This window comes from Gopherus evgoodei, chromosome 24 (genome assembly GCF_007399415.2).
Source record: "Gopherus evgoodei ecotype Sinaloan lineage chromosome 24, rGopEvg1_v1.p, whole genome shotgun sequence".
NCBI classification, from domain to species: Eukaryota; Metazoa; Chordata; order Testudines; family Testudinidae; genus Gopherus; species Gopherus evgoodei.
The window spans coordinates 7283174-7304263 of NC_044345.1; the positions used below are offsets into that span (position 1 = coordinate 7283174).

At 44.2% G+C, this 21090-nt stretch overlaps 1 protein-coding gene across 3 annotated transcripts in view; it reads right to left on the reverse strand.

The window, feature by feature from the left end:
* ARNT (aryl hydrocarbon receptor nuclear translocator) overlaps positions 1-13408 on the reverse strand; it is a 39145-nt gene extending 25737 nt beyond the window's left edge. For all 3 annotated transcript variants that reach the window (XM_030541921.1, XM_030541922.1, XM_030541920.1), the window contains exons 1-3: positions 13323-13408; positions 2357-2468; positions 534-587 (exon numbers count right to left, since the gene is read on the reverse strand). In XM_030541921.1, the coding sequence (XP_030397781.1) occupies positions 534-587; positions 2357-2468; positions 13323-13344 (188 nt within the window). In that variant the 5' untranslated portion in view covers positions 13345-13408. The remainder of the gene's footprint in view (positions 1-533; positions 588-2356; positions 2469-13322) is intronic.
* Between the last annotated feature and the right edge of the window lie 7682 nt (positions 13409-21090).

Here is a 21090-nt window from a genome sequence, read left to right on the forward strand (position 1 = left end):
TCTAACAGGAATTCTCCAACACAGAGGGCAGCAACAGAACACATGACAGGACACTATCTGGTCTGCCCTGTCGGAAAGCTACCCGAATACCACTGCATGGTGTGAATGAACACACCAGTCTAGTTTCCAGACAGACAGTTAACGCTGTCTCTGGCTCACTCCAGTGGGTTTAGATAGGACAGCATACTGGGATGCAGGATGACACATACTGTTCTGAGATTTCTCTCTAGCACTTTAGCACACCAGGGATATGTGAATAGAAAAATCATCATCTGAGTCTCCTTGCTTTGATTAGCTGACCCTAAATGCTGAGCATCTGTGTTCTCTCCCACCCCTATCCAACAGACCTTGTATTACTGCAGATCATCCCCCTGCCCAAGGAGGGCTGCTGTGCGTTCCTCTAAAGAGGGTAAACCCTACTCCCACTAGTGCTGGGAGGGAAGCCCTCCCCATGCAGAGGGTGTTTTCACCCCATGTTTTACCAGAAGTTTTGTATATTTTAGCAAGCATATGAATGGAAAGAGCCACCTCACCTGAGGAATTTGCTCCCTTCTTCTTCTTCCTCATCATCATCATCAAAATCGAGACTGAAAAACAGAAGCGGGAGAAGCAACCATTACCAGAGAGAGTTTCTCCTTTCAAGCTGGTTATCTACTGTCAGCCCTGCAACTTGCACCTTGGAAAGATGCAGAATTTGTTTGAAACTAATATTAAAAACAACCCCACATTACAGTAATACTGAGAAGAGCCAGGAAATTCTAATAGGGGGCTTCCCATATGCACTTGTCAGAAATGGAGTGTGCAACGGTGCGGAAGGCCATTTGGTATGAGATCACCTTCGCCATGCGTTAACCTTGGTTACCAAGTATTGTGGGTGATTGAGAACAGCGAGTGATCTGATAAAGCAGATTCACCTCTACCCCAATAGAACGCCGTCCTCGGGAGCCAAAAAATCTTATCGCATTATAGGTGAAACCGCATTATATCGAACTTGCTTTGATTCGCCAAGGCACGCAGCCCTGCCCCTCGGAGCGCTGCTTTACCGTGTTATATCCAAATTCGTGTTATATTGGGTCGCATTATATCAGGGTAGAGGTGTAGCTCCCTGCACTCCCCACACCCTGATCTGAACCAAGTGGCAGTCTCCAACTGGAGAATTTGGTTTTCGCAACTTTAAAAGAGTCACGTTTCCTTTAGTTTAAAAAAAGAACACAAAATAAAAAAAAGTTAGTGACGTCTGAACTGCCCAGTGACATTTTCAGTGACATTAAATGGAATCACTGCGGTAGACAAGGGCCACCATTTTTATTGTGACCACCTTCTTTATGCACGAGAGGGGGAAAAAAGTTATCACTTTACTTCGTTTAAATTTGGAAACTGGCGTAGAGAACCAGCTCAGCTGCATACGAGTCTGTAAGTAAAATGCAAGGAACAAGTAGGATGCAGAGTGGGAGCGACATGTGCTGGAGCAGCGAGCAAAGCTGGTGGGGGAATGTTTTAGTCAGCTTGAAAATAAGAGGATTTTATCAGCAATGGGCATTTTAAGAGAAACTATTCAAGTGTGCTTTCCCTGTCCCTTCAACTTGCAAAGGTATTTTAGCAAAAAAAACTGCAGTGCAAGCACTACCGCTATCGTAAAGTTCTCCCTACAGGGTCTCAGCAGAAAGGCGTTGCAGGAGCATTACTGATCCACTGGCATTCTCCATCCCTTCCCACAGTCTCAGCTTCTGCACCAGCAGAAGTGTTTTCTCCTTTGCAGCTACCATATTTTGGAGCAGACTCCTTGTATCTGTGCTTCAGTGACCCCCCCGCCGTCATTCCCAGCCTTGGATGAAGACATCTTCTCTCTTTTGTCCTGAAACTCAACTTCTTGTGACTGCACCCTTTAACTCTAATCGTGTTAACTTGGAGGCATTTGGGGATATGGTTTGCATAAAAGACAAGATAAAAAGACTGAGCGTCTGTCTACAGAACCGACGTTTACGCGCAACGTGGCTGTGTAGTCACGGCTCCTCTCCCAGCACTGAAAAAAACCCATCCACCTCTGCGAGGGGAATAGCTCCCAGCACTGTCTACACTGCCATTTTACAGCACTGAAACTTTCTTTGCTCAGGGGGGTAACCCCACTGCTCCCAGCGATGCAAGTTCCAGTGCTGTAAAATGGCAGCGTAGACAAGGCCTAAACAGAAGTCAAAGGGTAGCTGAAGTGACAGAGGAATAGTTAAATCCTTTTCAAAGGGAAGGATGGTTCCTCATTACAAGGCTGATCACTCCTTGCTAGGTTACACAAATTGCTCTGCAAGGAAGTAGACACTGTCTCAAGGAGCTTACTGTGTTTTTAGTGATTACAACTTACCCTGGTCGTCTCTTGTTTGTCCTCTGGACAATGGCTACTCCAGCCTGTGTACCGGGTCCAGGGTTCCCAGAAGAAACTGCTGCACTCAAAGAGGGAACATCCGATGCCATTTCTGAGCAGGAGAGAAAAAGCAATTATGCCAAGTCCCACTAGGTTTCAGATTTTGAAGCACGTTATCCATCAGAAACGATTAAATCTGAGCCCCAATGCAGTTAAGTCCATAATGTATTTAAATGGGTAGACTTTATACAATGTGCAAGTCGGATTCTCATTGAGCTCTCCTCTTCAGAGCCTGTATTAAGGATCTAAGCACATGCTGTTTTCATAAGATCAGAAGCTCAGATCATCAAACTCAAAGATGTTCTCCTTTTAAGGAGGAGGAGGAGCTTGGTGTGGTCATGGATGGAAGCGGAGACTGTCTCAAATACTAGCTGGCCCCACTCTGGTATGCAGAAGGGATAGGGAAGGAAAGCTGTGAGCTACTAAAATGATTAATACAATTGGGAAAGAATCAAACTCATGTTGGAGCTGGCACTAGGAAGTACATTTTCATGCATTTTTCTTATGGACGCTACTTCATAAGGGTGTTGGGCAGCCAACCAATGTTTGTAGAACCCTTTTGAAATCTACAGATGAAACATGGTAGAAGAGTGGAGTTTTATTATGTAAGTAACTGTGCTGAATTGGACCAGGGAGACACCCTGAAACCACACAATCTCAGAGAGGCTGAGGATTGAAACACTGGTCACCACTCTTGTTCATTACCTATCCTCAACAACATGGAACAGCAGCAGCTATGGTCACTACCAATCTGGGCTGGATTCAAACTGGTGATTGAGTCAGAAAGATCTGTCTGTCCTTTACGAAGTGATCTAATCCCTGCTTGCTTCTACAGTTCCAGAACAACTTCACACTGAGGAATTACGCTGAAACTCAAAGCTAAACAGCACTGTCTCCATCTGACCACAAATATATTAACCATGTGCCTCCATCAAATGGCAGAACAATTGAGGAGAAAGCATACTTGACATAGCAGCATTGTCCCCGTTTTTGGTGCCACAACAATTAACCCAAGAGATTTCCTTTTACTGAAAGTGCATAGTATAAGTAAGTTCTTATTAAGGGACTAAGGTTTTTGCTGCAAACCCTCTAAGCCGAAGTAAAGATTTTAACCCGGAGCAACTTGGGAGCACAAGAAAAGAGCCAGATTTAAAAAATGCACGTTAGAGTTCAAAGCCAGTTGAATTATTCACATTTTGTATTGAGCTGAGTTAATTAAATTTAATGAGATGTTTCCTGCCCCTTTCTAACATATTCATAGCTCATTCTCCAAGTAAGAATTGTGTCTAACCATATAAATCTCTAAATGAATATGTTAATCACATTACTTGCTTTAAAAAGTCAGTAACTGTAGTGCCTGCATGGTACGTTTCAATAAAATAGACCAGAGGGAAAAAAAGAGATCTTGGGAATACCAAATCTGATAAGTTTGTGGTTTTGAGAGAGAAGGACATTCACAATAATAGCATAATAGAAAAAGCATCTCCTCATTGTAACAAAGGATCCAACCTGCCTACTGCCCACCATTTGAAGGATTATTGAATCAAATGTCAGAATGGGATGAGTTCGTGGTTTGTGTTTTTGTTTTTAGACTGAAAGCTTTATGGTAAGATGCAAGTCACACAAACCTCACCCAGAAACAGTTCTTTGGCTAAACAAGGCATAAGTTACTCCTCCTATTTAGGACCATCTTTGGAACAAAAAAATCTTTTGCATGTTATTTAATTGGGATAAGCTACATTAGGTTAGAACACAGAAGGGAACCAGAAGAGAGAGAAGAACCATGTGAGGAAATGATCATGGTCTTCAGAGACTGTGGTACTTGATACCGAAATAAAACTTCTATAAAAAGGTTCCACACCTGAAATACAAGATGCTCAAAATGGTAACGTGAAAGATTTAAGACATGAATACAACAATTCTTACCTGAAAACAACCTGAAACCTATCAGCAAAGAGCTTTCAAGTTCTTCATTCACAGTTCAAACTATGGGGCCAAGCTTATTAAATGTCAACAGCTTTCAACTCTCATACGAGTGGAGGGTTCTCAGTTACTTGCAAGCTCAGGCACTGAGCTTGAAAGCAGTCTGTGCACTGGCACAAAGCAGGATTTCCCTGGCCCTCAAAGAGGATGGCTCTGTGCCCTAAGCTATTTTATAGATGGGCTCAGAAGGATTAGATTTTTAAATCAGTAAATGTCAATTTCACTATACACATGCAAACCAACCAAAAATATTTCCATTAAAATTTACAGATAGGCAGAATGAGAAAATTGCTGCTTGAGAAATAGAATACCATTTATTTAAATATTTTGGATGTTTTCTACATTTTCAAATATACCGATTTCAATTACAACACAGAATACAAAGTGTACAGTGCACACTCTATATTTTTATTACAAATATATGCACTGTAAAAAAATAGCATTTTTCAGTTCCCCCATTAGAAGTACTGTAGTGCAATCTCTCTATCATGAAAGTTGAACTTACAAATGGAGGATTCTCTGCACCTTGAGGTCTTTAAACCACGATTTGATTACTTTAATAATTCAGACATAGGTTAGCGATTTGTTACTGGGTGGGTTAGATTCTGTGGCCTGCATTGTGCAGGAGGTCAGACTAGATGATCATAATGATCCCTTCTGACCTTAAAGTCTATGAGAACTTTAGCATTTGATTTCAGCTGTTTACTTTGTATATTTTGACATATGATGTTGACAATTTATAATGCAATGGCTCTAAAACTAACCTTTTGAATCTAAGTCTACTATCACTAAATAGTTATTTTACAACTCCCCTGACAATCTCCTGCAACAGTGAAAACTTAAATTGGAAAAAAACAAAAACAAAAAAAGCTTAAAAAACCCATTGATATCCACTGAAGTTATAAAAAAACAAAACAAACAATCAATCATCAACTCTAATTCTGCCAAGCTTATTTATGGAGCACATAGTATGCTTTGTCAAACGGCTAACACCACTGTTCAGACTGGCCTGCTCTACACAGAAATTATGAAAGTGCATTGCTAGCAAGAAAAGTGTTGGCGTACCGTTCTAGTTAGCATGGTTTGAATTGCAGTGTATGAAGGGCACTAGACAGGTATTTATCTTTCACATTTCTATAATGTGTCACCAACCTCTAGGTTCACTTATAACCAAGCTCACGCAACTGTTAACCCGTGTTAGACAAAGCAACCAAAGTAGCTATTCGCTCCAACTAAAGAATCCCACTGAACTCGCCAACTACAGCCTGGGCAAACTGAGCCTTGCAGCATGTCCTGAGGGTGAAAAAACACTTCAGCCTCATCAGGCCGGCTGGGATAGGGGAGACAGAGGCTGTGTAGTCCAGTGGATAGAACACTGGACTGGAACTCACAAGAGACCCAGCTGAAATTAATGGGAGTTTTGTCACTGAAGCCAGTGGGGCCAGGATTTCATTCCGGGAACTATTCCTGGCTCTGTCACACCTCCTCTCTGTTTCTCCATTTCCCTTTCCACTTTCTCTTGCCTATTTAGACTGTAGGCTCTTTGGGGCAGGGGACTGTCTTACCAGGAACTTGTACAGTGCCTAGCACAGTGGGACCCAGATCTCAATTAGAGCCTCTATGTGCTACTGCAATACAAATAAAGTAGTGAGTCTCTGGCAGCTTACAGTACTACAAATACTGTAGTCAGCATCATTTTTTGTTCTCTTGCTGCAATTATACTACACAGCATAACACACTATACTGTACAAATTTTCATATCACTATAGATCATTACAATAACTGCATTAGCTAGCCAAGAATACTGTAATCAAGACATTTTGTTATGAACCATAAAATCCATCCATTCGGAGTAAAATGAACAGCACTCAGCCACAAATCAATCAAGAAATATATACTAGATCTATTGGGCGTGAAATATGAATGATCTATTCCACGACTAGACTAGTTTTGGGGGATTTTTAAAGCCATTTTGTGAGAAAAATCACTCCCCACACAACAAAAAGAAATAAGCTAACAATTGTCATTGTTAATAGTCGGAAACATTTTTTGTTATGCATCTGTGCAATAATTCAAGTGATCTGATTTCAAAGAGATTAAAGCCTAATACTCCAAAGCATTTTTAAACAGTACCTGAAGTTCTACCCAAACATTTCACCAAAATACACTGCCAGCATGCATTAGTCTCTTTTGCATTCCCAACTTGAGTTTGGTTCATACCGCTGCATAATATCACAGCAAGGCTATGCCAGTTTGTAGAATTTACCAGCAGTGACGGCTCTGTAGAATAGCTATTGAGCTTGGCAATTAGCAGAGCCATTATTCTCAGCCTTATCAACAGCATGGGAATTCTGATATAAATAAATACTTTACTATAGCAACAGAAAAGGGTATTTCTTTTTTTTTTTTAACTGACGGCTTACTAAAAGCCCCAAAACTTTGTCAGCATGAAAACCCCATTCTGCAGATGAATTCAATATGGCAAAGTAGATTAAGGGCAAAGGGCAGTTAGGTTCTTACCTACGTTCCCTGTCAAACTTATATGGATATTTTAAAAATAAAACCCATTCAAAGAATTTTCCCACAAAGTGGTGAGTTCCAGGTGCGTCTGGAAAGACCTGGAGCTTCCAAGCCCTAAAAAACATCCTTCCCCTACCTCCTTTCTGGTGACTAGACCACCTATTCTGCATAAGGCTCTTAAATGTTTTAATTGCCTAAATGTGTGGGGAACACAATAGTTCTGAAACTGATTTAGGTTGTTTGTTTTTTTTAAATACATAGCCTCTCCTGTCTCTAGAGATCTAAAGCCTACAGCACTCAGAGATATGGTTTTGATGTTGCTTCATTTGTTTAGTAAACCTAATCCTCAGTTTAAGGGTAATTTAATCTGTTTAGAAGAAATCTCGAAGGAGGAGTTTGCCTTTTGTCTAGACTTGTGTATATGTGGCTGCTCAAGGAGTTGTTGGTTTATGGTGCATGTAATTTTTTCCTGTTTAAACCGTGATATTTGCATTTCTGGAGTTCCTGAAACTGACTATGTCACTGTTCTATTAAGACGGGATGAACTTCCGGTTAAAGACAGAGGAAGGAAATGACCGTATATTTTTAAGACTGATTTACGAGCAAAATAGCAATTTTTAATTAATTTATTTTAAACAGATATCAGAAAAGAGCTTTCTTAATGTTCACTGCATTTCCAAGGGCCACTGCCAGAACTGTTCTTTTAGCTCTCAGGGCTTCAGGGTTTTTTGTTTGTTTGTTTTTAAAAAACAGATGCACCATGTGAATTTGGGCAAGTCACTTTATCCCTTGCCTTTCCCTATCTGTAAAAACTGGAACTGCATTGCACACTTGCCTACCTCAGGGGACAGAAAACTCAGTCTGTAGAGTGCCTTGAGATCAGAGGGTAGAAAGTACTACAGAAGGACAAGGCCCATATTTAAGTGTTAAAGGGATAAAAAGGAGAGGGCTGTGGAAAATCCATTTGTGTTCCCTTCACCCGGGAGGGGGGAACCCTCTTTCAAAATTGTGTTAAAAATATGAGAACTTTTGTCATCTGGAAATATTTATATGATCATAAATCCCTTTCAAATGTTAAACATCAGGCGCCAGTCTTTTTTCCAATCTTAATCTGAATACAAATTTTATACTGAAATTAGAAGGGAAGTGATGAGACCAAGGCTTGTGGTGCCTTAGGGAACATTAAAGTTATAAAACTATCCAAGAGCCTAGAGGTGAAGGGAAATGGCTGGAGAGACTGAAAAGAAGGACATGGCTAGTGGGTGGGATCAATGGTCAAGAGAAAAATGGTGGAGTTATGAACTGTTCAGGATGTTGCTAACCTAGAAATGACTGAAATGAAAGTTGGGCATCCCACTGGATTCTTCATCTTTTTCAGTCTTCAGCATTGACATCATTAAGTAGTTTCTTATTCTCACTGTATTAAATGTGGAAGCTGCTAACCAATACAGCAAACTAAAAATTAGTGCTTACCAAATGCCGGTGTATGAAGTTTTGACTAAAGCTGCCTACAGATGAAGTAATAGAAAACAAGCATTTGAATGGTCTGAAGTAACAGATCAACTGACGCAACAATAGCATTATTCTACTGAAGTAAACTGTAAACACTGTCGGGAGTTAAGCAGGAAGACAGGAAAGAGTCATGTTCTTAAGTGTGAAGAAACCAACTTTCTGCAAGATCAAATGCGTCATTGAGAGAAACTTTTGTCTGTTGAAGTGGAAAAGACAAATCTTCCATGACCCTGCAAACAGGATCTGTTTTACATTATCGTCATCACAGAAACATAGCCAGAATGATAAGATGTAAGTCTTTGTTCCAAGCCTTTCCAGCAGCTCCATACAGAAGCAATACGTGTTTGCCTTCAACACCCATTATATCAAATGAACACCACCAAACCAGGACCACAAAAGAACAAAACAAAAATCAAACGATTCAGAGAAGCTATCAATCTTTTGCATTTCTAACCAATACGACTGACTGCAAATATAAAACACCATAACTTCCATCCAGAACAGGAAGAGGCTGAAACATAACTGATGGAACGTGACCTTCAGTTCCTTCCTTCTCTTCTAGCACTTAAAATTGAATATCCAGATTTGCACATCAATTCTGTTTGTGAAGGAGGATGCCTCAACTGGTGGCATCAAAATGGTGGAATACCACAGAAGTAAAAACTTGAAAGACAGAATGCCTGAATTCAGAATTGTGTACTTTAAGAGATCTGCTCTTGTCAGTTTAGCCAGCTTAGTATCAGGTTTGCATATTTTAGCACAAGACTTATTTGACTGAAACTTGACAATAGGCTAGGTATGGAAACAGCAAGGAAGTTTACAAAAAAGCTGATCAGTATCAGCTACAACAGAGCAGCTACAACAGAGTAGTATGTTTAGCTAGTTATAAGACTTGATTATTGCATTCTTCTATTTCACTCACAGAACTGCAAGCTTTACTGTTTGAACAGTGTGCCTGACTTTACTGGTTTGCATAACTAAGTTTAAGAAGGAAATTGCATACTGGTGTTGTTTCATTTAAATAAAGCCGAAGTTAATAGGTTCCCCCTGTTTAGGAAAGGTAGGAAAGAAATCACAGCAAACCTGAACCTAAGTAATTGGCAAAAAAAACTGATTACCCTTAAAAGTTACAAGTTTTCCAAATGTTTTGGTCACCTTTAGTATCTCAGGTATATTAAAAAACAGAGCATATTTTTAAAAAATAAAAAAGCGGTGCATTTATTATGAGTCAGGACACAGTTTACACTTTAGGAGGCTCCTAGGAAAAGAAAGTGACATTAACAAGAATCCAACAACAAATAAACCTTGTACCTTTCACTTCACTGCCAATATTTAAAAAGCAGATATGCACAACAGGGAATGGAGGTTCATAACAAAACTAGAAAGTCAAATATTTGTCCTATCGACCTTAACAGTGTTCCCATAATCCAAATAGATATTACACTTGTAGACTGATTTGAGTAAAGCAGGCCTCATTGCACACTTCCATCTGAAAGGCATTTTTTCCTTTCACTATTCCCTTTTATTCTCCGGATGTTATTCCGCCATTCCAATCAAAAATCTTACCAACAAGCAAAATCTGTCATTAAAAATTATCCTTAAAATACTATGTAATTCTCTTCAGCCGTTTAAATCCTTCTTCCATTAAGCAATGAAACTTTAAGCTATGGGGGAGCCACAGATTAACTGCTGGAGGACTGAGGGGTGGAAAGATATGGTGCTTTAAGGAGAAATTTAAAATGTGAGAAGTACTTTTTTTAAAATGAAAAGGGGTGCTTCAACTGTAGTCCACTCAGCAATATGTTATTGCTTGCTGCTTAGATTGAATCATAAGCACTTATGAACAGCAAGGCTAATGTGAAAATAGAGTTAAGCCCAGAAACCTGCACTGAATGTTTCCTCTAAACAAGCTTGGGACTCGACACTGCAAGCTGTTTGGCACAAACATACCCAGCACCTGCAGAAAGTGAAGCCAGTGAGGGTCCACAAGGGCACAGTGGTCTTCCTGTGCAGAACTTAAGGATCCGGGCCTAACGCTGAAGTTTCTATGCTTTTAACAAGTTGTAAATTGCAACATATTTTGTGACCAGTTTTACCCATCACCACACTCACAGCCTCCTTAATATGAGGACATTGAGTTAAGCCCAGAAATATGCAGTGATTCACTTGAACTTTGCAGTCCATTTTTTAAGACCAAAGGGAGGAAAAAAAAAAAAGGGGGGGGGTCAATGCTTGCAAGGACAGCAGCTGACAAATAAATTATCTTACAATCATTATCCTTGTGTATATAATGAATGCTTACCCAGAGAGCAAATAATTTTTCCTGTTTAGAGAACCAAGCTATTATTGCTCTGCTTGTCAAACTGCAGCCATGCAGTTATAAACATTAACCACGGATGGAAAACTTGTTCCTGACATGTGAATTTAGCAATGTTTAAAGAGTGCCTCTATAATGCTAAATATCATGCAACTCAGCAGGATGAAGTTCCATAAACATTTTGTCATGTGTGAACAATACAAAAACACTCATTTGAGTATTTCCTTTGTAGTTCAAAGAAACGTAATTGTGTTACAAAGTCTGGTTTACAAATGTTTTTTCTCTAGCTTTACCGCACCAAGCAATTATTGCTGAGGATTTAACTACATCTCTTTTGCTCATGAAATTGCAAGAGAAAACAATATTCAATACTAAAATACAACAACTGTCTAAGCAGACAAGAAAGGAGCAGACAAGAAAAGTCTTAATAAGGCCCCAATCCTGCAAATATGTACATGCTTAACTTTTTACTACTTTGAGGAGTCTCATTGATGAGTTAAGCACATGGGTAAGTATTTGCAGGATTGGGGTCTAAGTTTCAATCTCAGCTGCCATATTCTGACAGAATGGCAACACAAGCATCAATGACTCAATTATGGGGAACTCTAGCTTTAGGTGGTTGTAAAATTTCAGTTCTTCGTATGCGAAACCACAACTATGTATTTCTAGACGTCAGCGCTGCACCCTCACCTCAAGATCACCACAAGCTAAAGACCAAAGACGATTTCTTAATCTTGAAAGCCACAAAAGGTTACTATATCCAAGTAGTATTTAGTTGGGATGAAAATGTCATCCTTCAAAATTTTATTGAACAGTACTAGATGAACCTGAACTCTGGCAGCCTGAGACCCCTAATCAGCCTCAAGCCACAAATGAGAATACACAAAAACACCACAGTTCAAAGGAACACAAGCAGAAGCCCAAAATTCAGATCTGAGTTACAACATTGTAAATCAACAATAACTTCACTGACATAAAGGAACTTATACCAGATACACCAATACAAATGAGATAAGAATTTAGCCAGAAATCTACAAGGTATGAAAGATTCAGTTTTAAATCAGAAAGTATCAGAAGTACCAGATTTCACCCTACACCCAGACAAAAAGAGCTCCTGTTGTAAATTAGAGTTTACAAAGAGAGAAAGTTAGAAACTGACTACACACTCCAAACTCATGCCCTTGTGTGCTGTCAGGTTTGCCTGTCAATCAGTTTAGAAATGATGAAATGGGATGTTGTTTTTATTGATATGAATTACAATGTGAAAAGTCCATACATTTTGAGCAATTAGCAACAGTAGAGTTTGTTTCTTGCTAAGGCAAAAACAAGTCAACATACAACATAAAAGATCTGGAAATAACACCCCAATATTAGCCATTTAAAAAAAAATCACAAAAATAAGAATTCTCTGGAGTGCACCGACAGCATGCCAACCAGTCATGATTTTACAGAGGTTGGGAAAGAGACATAGGTGCCAAGCATACTGTCTGGACTGTATACAGATGGGGACCTTGAAAGAAAGCAGGGTATAACTGAGGCACATGCTAGCCAGCAACACAACCCAACTAGGTGCACAAAACTGAAGTGCAGAAGGAAAAAAATATGGGAGGATTCATTGGGGTGAGGGGAGTTCAGCCTCACCTCGTGTATTCCCCATTAAAGGCCCCAGCTAAGCCTACACCCCCAAGCTTAAATATGAGGGGGACCCACACCAATCCCAACTCTGAGGTCTAGAGTTTCTAACCTCCACCACCTTGAGTTCAGATCATACATCCCTGGCACCCCCCCTCCAGTCCAGGTCACCCCTCCCCAGCTTTCCTTCCCCCAGCGCCCCCCTTCCAGGTCACCCCTCCCCCAGCCTCGCTTCCCCTCCCCTCCAAGGCACCTCACCCCTAGCCTCTCCTCCCCTTCCAGGTCACCCCTCCCCAGCTTTCCCTCCCCCAGCACCCCCCTTCCAGGTCACCCCTCCCCAACTTTCCCTCCCCCAGACCCCCCCCTTCCAGGTCACCCCTCCCCCAGCCTCGCTTCCCCTCCCCTCCAAGGCACCTCACCCCTAGCCTCCCTTCCCCTTCCAGGTCACCCCTCCCCAGCTTTCCTTCCCCCAGCGCCCCCCTTCCAGGCCTCCCCCAGCCTCGCCTCCCCTCTTCCAGGCCCCCCCTCCCCCAGCCTCACCTCCCCTCCCCCAGCCTCCCCCTCCAAGGCACCCCACCCCCAGCCTCCCCTCCCCTTCCAGGCCCCCCCTCCCCCAGCCTCGCCTCCCCTCCCCCAGCCTCCCCCTCCAAGGCACCCCACCCCCAGCCTCCCCTCCCCTTCCAGGCCCCCCCTCCCCCAGCCTCGCCTCCCCTCCCCTCCCCCAGCCTCGCCTCCAAGGCACCCCACCCCCAGCCTCCCCTCCCTTCCAGGTCACCCAGGCCCTCCCCTCAAGTCACCCCTCCCCCAAGCCTTGCCCACTAGGTCCCTCATCAGTCCCCCCGCCAGGCCCATCTCACATCCATTCCCCTTCCCCCTTAACGCCACCCCAGCCCCTGAGGGTCCCCGGCGCCCTTGCCGCGGGCGGGCGGGCCCTGCGCTCACCCGGGTTGCCGGCGGCTGCCATGGTCCCGGGACCGCCCCCCCCGCTCGCTCGCTCAGTCCCACTGCCACCTCCAAGATGGCGGCGCAGCAAAACCCTCCCCGTTGCGGCGCAACCGAACCTGTCCGCTCAACATCAGCGGCTGCGGGGGCGGGAGCCTCGCCCTGGCCCTTCCCCATTGGGCAGGGAGGGGAAAGGGGCGGGGCCAACTGGTGCATCGGGTAGGCTGTCTCCGCCCGCTCCGCCCCCACCCCCTCCCACATACGGGGGCGTGGTCAGAAGGGGGCGTGGCCAAAGGGAGGGTGGTTCTGCTGGGAAAGATTTAAAGGGCGAGTTTGTTGTGAGGGTGTATAGTTGGGTGACGTCACTGGGATGGCGTAAAGCAGGGTTTAAAGGGGCAGGAGCCTGGCTGAGCCTCCCCCCCCCTTCCACCTGGGGCTGAGCTCGTTACCCCCCCACCTGTGGACCATGCGCTTCTCCCCCACCTGAGGCTGAGCCCTTCCCCCCATCATGTGCTTCCTCCCCACCTGGGCTGAGCCCTTATAGACTCTAGGACTGGAAGGGACCTCGAGAGATCATCGAGTCCAGTCCCCTGCCGTCATGGCAGGACCAAATACTGTCTAGACCATCCCTAATAGACATTTATCTAACCTACTCTTAAATATCTCCAGAGATGGAGATTCCACAACTTCCCTAGGCAATCTATTCCAGTGTTTAACTACCCTGACAGTTAGGAACTTTTTCCTAATGTCCAACCGAAATCTCCCTTGCTGCAGTATAAGCCCATTGCTTCTTGTTCTATCATTAGAGGCTAAGGTGAACAAGTTTTCTCTCTCCTCCTGATGACACCCTTTTAGATACCTGAAAACTGCTATCAGGTCCCCTCTCAGTCTTCTCTTTTCCAAACTAAACAAACCCAATTCCTTCAGCCTTCCTTCATAGGTCATGTTCTCAAGACCTTTAATCATTCTTGTTGCTCTTCTCTGGACCCTCTCCAATTTCTCCACATCTTTCTTGAAATGCGGTGCCCAGAACTGGACACAATACTCCAGTTGAGGCCTAACCAGCGCAGTGTAAAGCGGAAGAATGACTTCTCGTGTCTTGTTTACAACACACCTGTTAATGCATCCCAGAATCACGTTTGCTTTTTTTGCAACAGTATCACACTGTTGACTCATATTAAGCTTGTCTACTATGACCCCTAGATCTCTTTCTGCCATACTCCTTCCTAGACAGTCTCTTCCCATTCTGTATGTGTGAAACTGATTGTTCCTTCCTAGGTGGAGCACTTTGCATTTATCTTTATTGAACTTCATCCTGTTTACCTCAGACCATTTCTCCAATTTGTCCAGATCATTTTGAATTTTGACTCTGTCCTCCAAAGCAGTTGCAATCCCTCCCAGTTTGGTATCGTCCGCAAACTTAATAAGCGTACTTTCTATGCCAACATCTAAATCGTTGATGAAGATATTGAACAGAGCTGGTCCCAAAACAGACCCCTGCGGAACCCCACTTGTTATACCTTTCCAGCAGGATTGGGAGCCATTAATAACTACTCTCTGAGTACGGTTATCCAGCCAGTTATGCACCCACCTTATAGTAGCCCCATCTAAATTGTACTTTCCTAGTTTATCTATAAGAATATCATGCGAGACTGTATCAAATGCCTTACTAAAGTCTAGGTATATCACATCCACTGCTTCTCCCTTATCCACAAGGCTCGTTATCCTATCAAAGAACGCTATCAGATTTGTTTGACACGATTTGTTCTTTACAAATCCATGCTGGCTATTCCCTATCACCTTACCACCTTCCAAGTGTTTGCAGATGATTTCTTTGATTACCTGCTCCATTATCTTCCCTGGCACAGAAGTTAAACTAACTGGTCTGTAGTTTCCTGGGTTGTTTTTATTTCCCTTTTTATAGATGGGCACTATATTTGCCCCCTTCCAGTCTTCTGGAATCTCCCCCGTCTCCCATGATTTCCCAAAGATAATAGCTAGAGGCTCAGATACCTCTTCTATTAACTCCTTGAGTATTCTAGGATGCATTTCATCAGGCCCTGGTGACTTGCAGGCATCTAACTTTTCTAAGTGATTTTTTACTTGCTCTTTTCTTATTTTCTCTTCTACCCTCTTCCCGTAAGCATTCACTATACTAGACATTCCTTCAGACTTCTCAGTGAAGACTGAAACAAAGAAGTCATTAAGCATCTCTGCCATTTCCAAGTCTCCCGTTACTGTTTCCCCCTCCTCATTGAGCAGTGGGCCTACCCTGTCCTTAGTCTTCCTCTTGCTTCTAATGTATTGATAAAAAGTCTTCTTGTTTCCCTTTATTCCCATAGCTTGTTTGAGTTCATTTTGTGCCTTTGCTTTTCTAATCTTGCCTCTGCATTCCTGTGTTATTTGCCTATATTCATCCTTCGTGATCTGACCTAGTTTCCATTTTTTATATGACGCCTTTTTATTTTGTAGGTCACGCAAGATCTCAAGAGTAAGCCAAGGTGGTCTTTTGCCACATTTTCTATCTTTCCTAGCCATCGGAATAACTTGCTTTTGGGCCCTTAATAGTGTCCCTTTGAAAAACTGCCAACTTTCCTCAGTTGTTTTTCCCCTCAGTCTTAATTCCCATGGGACCTTACCCATCAGCTCTCTGAGCTTACCAAAATCCGCCTTCCTGAAATCCATTGTCTCTATTCTGCTGTACTCCCTTCTACCCTTCCTTAGAATTGCAAATTCTATGATTTCATGATCACTTTCACCCAAGCTTCCTTCTACTTTCAAATTCTCAACAAGTTCCTCCCTATTTGTTAAAATCAAGTCTAGAATAGCTTCCCCCCTAGTAGCTTTTTCAACTTTCTGAAATAAAAAGTTGTCTGCAATGCAGTCCAGGAACTTATTGGATAGTCTGTGCCCCGCGGTGTTATTTTCCCAACATATATCTGGATAGTTGAAGTCCCCCATCACCACTTCCTCCTCCTCATGTGCTTCCCCCACACCTGGGGCTGAGCCCTTCCCCCCATCATGTGCTTCCCCCCCACCTGGGCTGAGCCCTTCCCCCCATTATGTGCTTCTCTCCCACCTGGGGCTGAGCCCTTCCCCCCATCATGCGCTTCTCCCCCACCTGGGGCTGAGCCCTTCCCCTCATCATGTGCTTCCCCCCCACCTGGGCTGAGCCCTTCCCCCCATTATGTGCTTCTCCCCCACCTGGGGCTGAGCCCTTCCCCCCATCATGTGCTTCCCCCACACCTGGGGCTGAGCCCTTCCCCCCACCATATGCTTCCCCCCCCACCTGGGGCTGAGCCCTTCCCCCCATCATGTGCTTCCCCCCCACCTGGGCTGAGCCCTTCCCCCCATTATGTGCTTCTCTCCCACCTGGGGCTGAGCCCTTCCCCCCATCATGCGCTTCTCCCCCACCTGGGGCTGAGCCCTTCCCCTCATCATGTGCTTCCCCCACACCTGGGCTGAGCCCTTCCCCCCATCATGTGCTTCCCCCACCTGGGGCTGAGCCCTTCCCCCCATCATGTGCTTCCCCTCCTCTCTTCCTACAATGTGGGGCTCAGCGCACGCACGCACGCACCCACCCCAACCCCAACTAGGGACTGGGCTATCCCAGGCAAGGATTCATGTGACAAGCTTTGCACCCACCCCAGCAGCGGTAGCAAGCTGCTCTCAGTGGAGGGCTCCAGCATGAGAACTCTCAGCCCCTGGCGAGGCTGCTGGCACCTAAGTTTGTTGTCTGCCCAGCCCAGGCACATTTCTTTGGTTTAGCTTAGGAGGGATTTGTCTTCATTCTTCTGTCAGATTTTTCTCCTGACAGCGAGGCCGCCAATATTGCTGGTGGCAGCTGCAGCAATGATGCTTTTGAGCGAAGCAGCATGGGGGTGGAGTGGGGAGATCTGTGATGGAGGAGTGTTTTTAATTTTGTAAATAAACCCTTAGCTGCCTTGGCAATAAGCTCCCTATAAATCATTAACATAAATTATGTGAGTCTGGGGCAGGGGGAGGAGGGGAAACTGGCTCCCCCTGGGCTTTTGTGTGTGAGGTTATTTTTAACTCTGCCTTCGGTTACTACAAAAAAAAACAAAACAAAAAAAACTTCCATTTCTGCAGTCTTCTGCACTCCCAAAGCACTGTATGGGCCAGGGACTCAACCCTGCAAAGTGCTCGGCCCTCTGGCCTGAGCCTGAAAAGTCCTTAAGCAGGTGTTCACCTCCCCAGGAAGATTAAAAGCTTTGAGACGCAAAAGAAGGCAAGTGCAAGAGGGATGAATCACTTGCAGCAAACACAGTTCTTTGCAGTGATGTGCAAAAACACACACACTTGGACCCATGCATTCAGACACACAAACCTGCAAATCCCAGAAGGCCAGACCTGTCTATACAGTGAATCAGCTCCAGGGCTTGTGATCTTTTCAACTCACAGACGGCATGGCTTCAAGGCTTCCTGCATACACCAATGCCCTGGTATCTAATCCGAGGTGGCGGGGGGCTAATGTTTCGCAGATATACTGCCAGTAGCCTGGCAGTATATCTCCCCCTCCACCTTGTCTCCACCTTGTCTCCACCTTCCCTCCAACATTTCCCATGTGCAGAGGCTGTGTGGGATCCAGGAACAGTGGGGGAGTGCCTTGCAGGTGGCTAACCTCCCTTCCCCAGAGAAGAGGGGAGATCCATGCACAGTGGGTCTTTTCTAGGTGCTCTCAAGGTGACAAGCTGACCCATGCTGATTTCCAGTCATGACCATGATATATCCCTCTCACCAAAGTAAAGATTTGCCAGGTTGGTTAAGTGCCTCATTAGGTTTTGTTTGCCTTCCTCCAAAACATCGGGTATTGTCATATCATCAGATCAGACAGACCTATCATCTGTTCTGGTGTGGTGTCCTTACCTCTCTGCATAATGGAGTCAGCCCTGCTCCCATTAAGTCCATGCCAAAACTGCCATTGACTTCAAGGGATGCAGGACCAGGACCATTATATTTAGGGCTCAGTCTCTCTGGGCCAGATCCAGTGCCCATTCAGGTCAATGGGAGTCTTTACATGGACATCAATGGGTGCTGGATTAGGCCCAGTAATTGTCCATGATAGGAGAATTCTTGCACCTTCCCATGAAGCAGCCGGTACTGGCCATTGCTGGAGGTAGGACCCAGGCTGAGGTGGACAATTGGTCTGATCTGATATGGCAATTCCTACATAGAGTGTCGGTATAGGCTGTGGCTCTTTAATCTGCTGCGCTGTGGTCCAGTGGTTAGAGGACCAGTTTGGGAGGCCTGCATTCTAATCCCAGCTCTGGTGTGTGACTTTAAGCAAGGCACTTCTGGTTCCCCTCCCTTCCTTTGTCCATTCAGGCTGTAAGCTCTTTGGGGCAGGCCCTGTCTCGCCTCTCACCATGACACTGTGCTGCCCATGACACAAAGGAGCTCTGATCTTGGGTGAGGCCTCCAAGTGCTTCCGAATAATCCTGAGATTTTCTTGCTGCTGCTTTTCTCTGCTCTCTGAATGGCACTCGATGAAACACGGCAAGTCAGAGCAGAGAAGGCTGGGGTGTTGTTCTTGTTCCGTCCATGCCAGCACAATGGACAGTGAGCTCAGCTCCCCTGGAGCTGGCCTTGCCCATGCTCTGAATGCTTCTGAGAAGCAAATGACAAATTCCCTGCCACTCAAGAGGGTGTTTGTCCGTGTGGATAAAATGACCTTTACTTCTGCTTGTCTGGTAAGGTTTATGTAATCCATTTATCTAGCAAAGTTCATATAATTGGATTCCCTCATTAGGGGACCTGGCTTGACTCTGGATTACACTGGAGAATTCTCCCAAATGGATGTGATAAAAATGGCCTTGGTTAGATAGGGTTTGATCTTGCAAGGGTTCTGATCCTCTCTGGGAAGGGTCTCAGTGCTCTCAACAAAGGTGCTACTCAGCATTCGGCCCCTAAATCCTTTTTGCATCTGGATCAGGAAAGAGGAGGGTCATGGGAGCCTGTTCCAAAGATGGTGCTAAATCTGCCTTTTCCCTGGTGCAGAACTTTAAAAATTATGTCCCATGACTGGGGTGTGTGGAATGAAGGGCATTTCTTCCTGGCAGCTCAGCTGGAGATCAAATTATGGCCTGGAGCATGAGGCTGCCTTGTCATTTTCATGCTAGCTTTTGTCACTCCAGCTGCCATTCTTATTCTCATAAGCACCATGTCCCCATTTCCCCCTCCATAAACTAGAAATGGTCAACATGTTTTGACAAAAAACAAAAACAAAAAAACCCACACGCCACACGTTGAAAAATGGATTTAGTCAAAAATGAATTTTTTTGCACTGGAAAGGGGCATTTTTTATGGCAAATTTCATTTCAGTTTTCAAAAAGGGTTCAAAATTGGGAATTTTTGTTTCCCCCCCACACCTTTTTCCTTTTTAGCTACACTGTGCCACAGAATGACGGATGTCTAGGGTTTCCCCCACCCCCGCTTTTTTTTTTCCACTCTGTAACTTGCTCAGACTTCCTCCACTTTGATAAAGTTACCACATGGCAAAGGGGGATATGAAACACTATATACTAGAGTCACCAGACTAGATGTGACTCCAGACTCATCTAGCCCAGTATCCTGTCTCTGACAGTGGCCAGAACCAGCTGCTTCAGGGAAAGGTGCAAGAAATTTCCTACTCCTTAGTGACACTGGCTAGAGATTGTCTTTGTTATGCTCATGGCATATGCACACAGAAGTTAAAGAAACACATAAAGAAGAACTCTTGCTGGAAGGTTGCAGCGTAATATTCTTTACATCTTAGATTTCAGAATGATAACACACAAGGACCTGAAAAACCAAGAGCGACAACTCAACCCGTCTTACTCTAAGGAAGCTACCTGGCTGCAGACAGACTCTGATCTCCCGCTTCTCTACAGAGCCTTTTAGCATATCACCAAACCCAGGAAACCCCTTTTGAGTTAGTGATAGCTTGTAATTTTAGCATAGTTTTCAGTAGACCACATTCTTAAGCCATGAAGCATGAAGTGTAATATCTCCTCCAAAACGTATGTCACCATAAATTCTAACTCTGGCTGTTCTTGTTATCCATATAAATGTCCAGTCCCTTGTTGAATCCTGTGAAGGTTTTAGCCCCAGTGACTTCCTGTGGCAATGAGTTCCACAGTCTAATCACAGGTGTGAAAAAAGTATCTCCTTTTGTCAGTTCTGAATTAGATGAGAGTAAATATGCGAGTAATTGTTTTAAAATATTTTTTCTCTAATGCACCGGTAACAACAATAGTCAAGGCACGGCGGCACGGGCTTGTACCAGGGCGACTAGCCCATCTGAGATTGCTAACTTAAAATGTAGCATGTACGTAAGCGGCTGCATGATTAGGGCCTAAGGGTGAAATATGCCCTATGTAGAGGGCAAACCCAGGACTCAGGTACCACTTAAGTCTTGTTTCAATGGTCTAAGTGAGACTTAAGTGACGTGTAGGTCTTGTGCTAAACCACCTTCAATTCAACTGAGCAAGTGGTGCAATAATTCTGACACCCCCCCCCCAGGGCCAGATCGTGCAAGGCAGTGAGCATCTTCAGCTCCCGTTGAGATCAGCGGGAGTACTTCCCAGGATCCAGGCCTTAAAGCCCAACCCAGCAAATAGTTATTCCCAGGCACAGTGGAAGTAAACATGGCTGTGTTTAGAATGAAGGGTCAGGTCCTTGGTGGGGGATATAATATGATAGAACCTCTTACTGACCAATCTGTTAAGACACGCATCGGCTAGTGAGAATCTGGTTCAGAAGGTTGCCT